Source organism: Dendroctonus ponderosae, unplaced genomic scaffold (genome assembly GCF_020466585.1).
Source record: "Dendroctonus ponderosae isolate FM_Combo_2020 unplaced genomic scaffold, Dpon_F_20191213v2 Dpon_F_20191213_10, whole genome shotgun sequence".
NCBI lineage: Eukaryota > Metazoa > Arthropoda > Insecta > Coleoptera > Curculionidae > Dendroctonus > Dendroctonus ponderosae.
This window is the reverse complement of record NW_026017111.1, coordinates 3,797,608-3,799,257: the sequence shown is the minus strand read 5'-3', so window position 1 is coordinate 3,799,257 and position 1,650 is coordinate 3,797,608. Positions and strand designations below refer to the sequence as shown.

At 39.8% G+C, this 1,650-nt stretch overlaps 2 protein-coding genes across 5 annotated transcripts in view; one reads left to right on the top strand and one right to left on the bottom strand.

Annotated features, from left to right (window-relative positions):
* Positions 1 to 1,650, top strand: part of LOC109534899 — a 95,069-nt gene that overhangs the window by 17,004 nt on the left and 76,415 nt on the right. The window lies entirely within an intron of this gene.
* Positions 1 to 1,650, bottom strand: part of LOC109534900 (juvenile hormone esterase) — a 7,944-nt gene that overhangs the window by 2,132 nt on the left and 4,162 nt on the right. For both annotated transcript variants that reach the window (XM_019900696.2, XM_019900697.2), the window contains exons 3-5: positions 974 to 1,111; positions 768 to 924; positions 337 to 710 (exon numbers count right to left, since the gene is read on the bottom strand). In XM_019900696.2, coding sequence (XP_019756255.2) covers positions 337 to 710; positions 768 to 924; positions 974 to 1,111 — 669 coding nt within the window. The remainder of the gene's footprint in view (positions 1 to 336; positions 711 to 767; positions 925 to 973; positions 1,112 to 1,650) is intronic.

Genomic DNA, 1,650 nt, shown 5'->3' with positions numbered 1-1,650 from the left:
AGCTATCGAAACGTCAAGGTAATTTTTCAAATAAATTTCTCTACTAATTGGAATTTTCTCTTACAGCTTGAGCCTAAGTGTGTCGCAGGATAACCTCTAGCTGATAGTTCTTGATTAGTTTTTGATAAATAATTCGTTCTTATTGCGAAATAGGAGCACTATTTATCAATCTGTAGTAAAAAACGTGTGGAAATTCTGTCTTTTTTAAAGACAAAAATTTTGTGGCGAAATATCCAAAAAAAAGTTTGTAAAAAAATAAACTGAAAATGTTTTGGCGTTGGTTTCAGTGGGGCGTCCCAGCAAACCTGCTCAGTTCAGGACGAAGAAAACACTTACATCCCTCAGCTTTTCTTGCGCATTGAAAATCTCCAAAGCGGGAGTTTGCTTTAGAATCTCCAAAGCTTCTTCCTCAGTGCCGGCCTTTTTCCCTAACAGTTCCACAATATACCGGGCGTTGTTCTTCGAACCCCAGAACCAGTAGTTCAAGGCGGTTCCGCTCTGTAAAATGGCCTTATGGAAGAGGCCTTTGGAGGCGGGCGAAAGCACATGGGCGTGAACTGCCGCCGATCCAGCACTTTCCCCAAATATCGTCACATTGTTGGGGTCCCCATTGAAGCTGGAAATGTTGCGTTGCACCCATTTGAGCGCGAGATTTTGGTCTTTCAGTCCCATGTTTCCAGTCACGTCGGTGCCGTCGATGCTGAGGAAACCTGCACATTTTCCATTGGGGGTTTATAAGGGAAGGCGCATTTTAGCCGAATATTCACCCAATATTCCCAGACGGTAATTGATGGTCACCAGGACCACATCTTTGGTCATTAGGAACTTCGGGCCATGAATTCCCGGTCTACTCGAACCAAATACGAAGCCGCCTCCGTGAATGTAAAACATCACTGGGCGAAGCTTGGATGAGTTCCCTGGAAGCTTTGTTGGGACTTGAAAAAATGAGCGGAAGATGCCTGCGCTGGAATACCTGTTGTGTATAGACGTTCAAATATAAGCAATCTTCGTCCCCTTCGATTTTAGACGTCATTTCCTCTCTGGATATGGAGCTCTTGCCAATATTCGTGGCTTCCTTGACGCCTTCCCAATGATCCACTGGCTGGGGCGGCTAAGAATGGGGAAAACAAATATCATCAGTTTGCAAATAACAAACTCAAGAAAAATCCTGGAAGCTGCTGAAAATTGCACCTTTAAAAAACAATCAACAGTCCACTTATGTCGAGAGGAAATATACAATCTATTGGGACAATGCATGATGAATTGCAAAAATGTTATCTTCACTGGGCATCATTACATGACATGTAATTGAACGAATTGAGAAAACTCAATGTTCACTGATAAGGCACTTGATAGTAATTTAAAGCCTTGAAAATACTAAAGCAAATACGGGGTTATTCACGCTATTGATGAATACATTTGATGAAATACAGAGTGTCCCAAAAGCCCTAAAAGTATCAAAGTTGTGTTTTTTTAAATGAAATGCCCTATATATTATTGCATTTTTGGATTCTCTGAGCAGAATAAGTGTTTGTTTTAATAAGATTTATAATGTCTAAATCTAAAGGTTTTTTAAATAATTCGAATTTTATCAAAATCTAATAGTATTTTCATGTGTCAAATACTTTAGAATTATTTAAGTTATGTAAA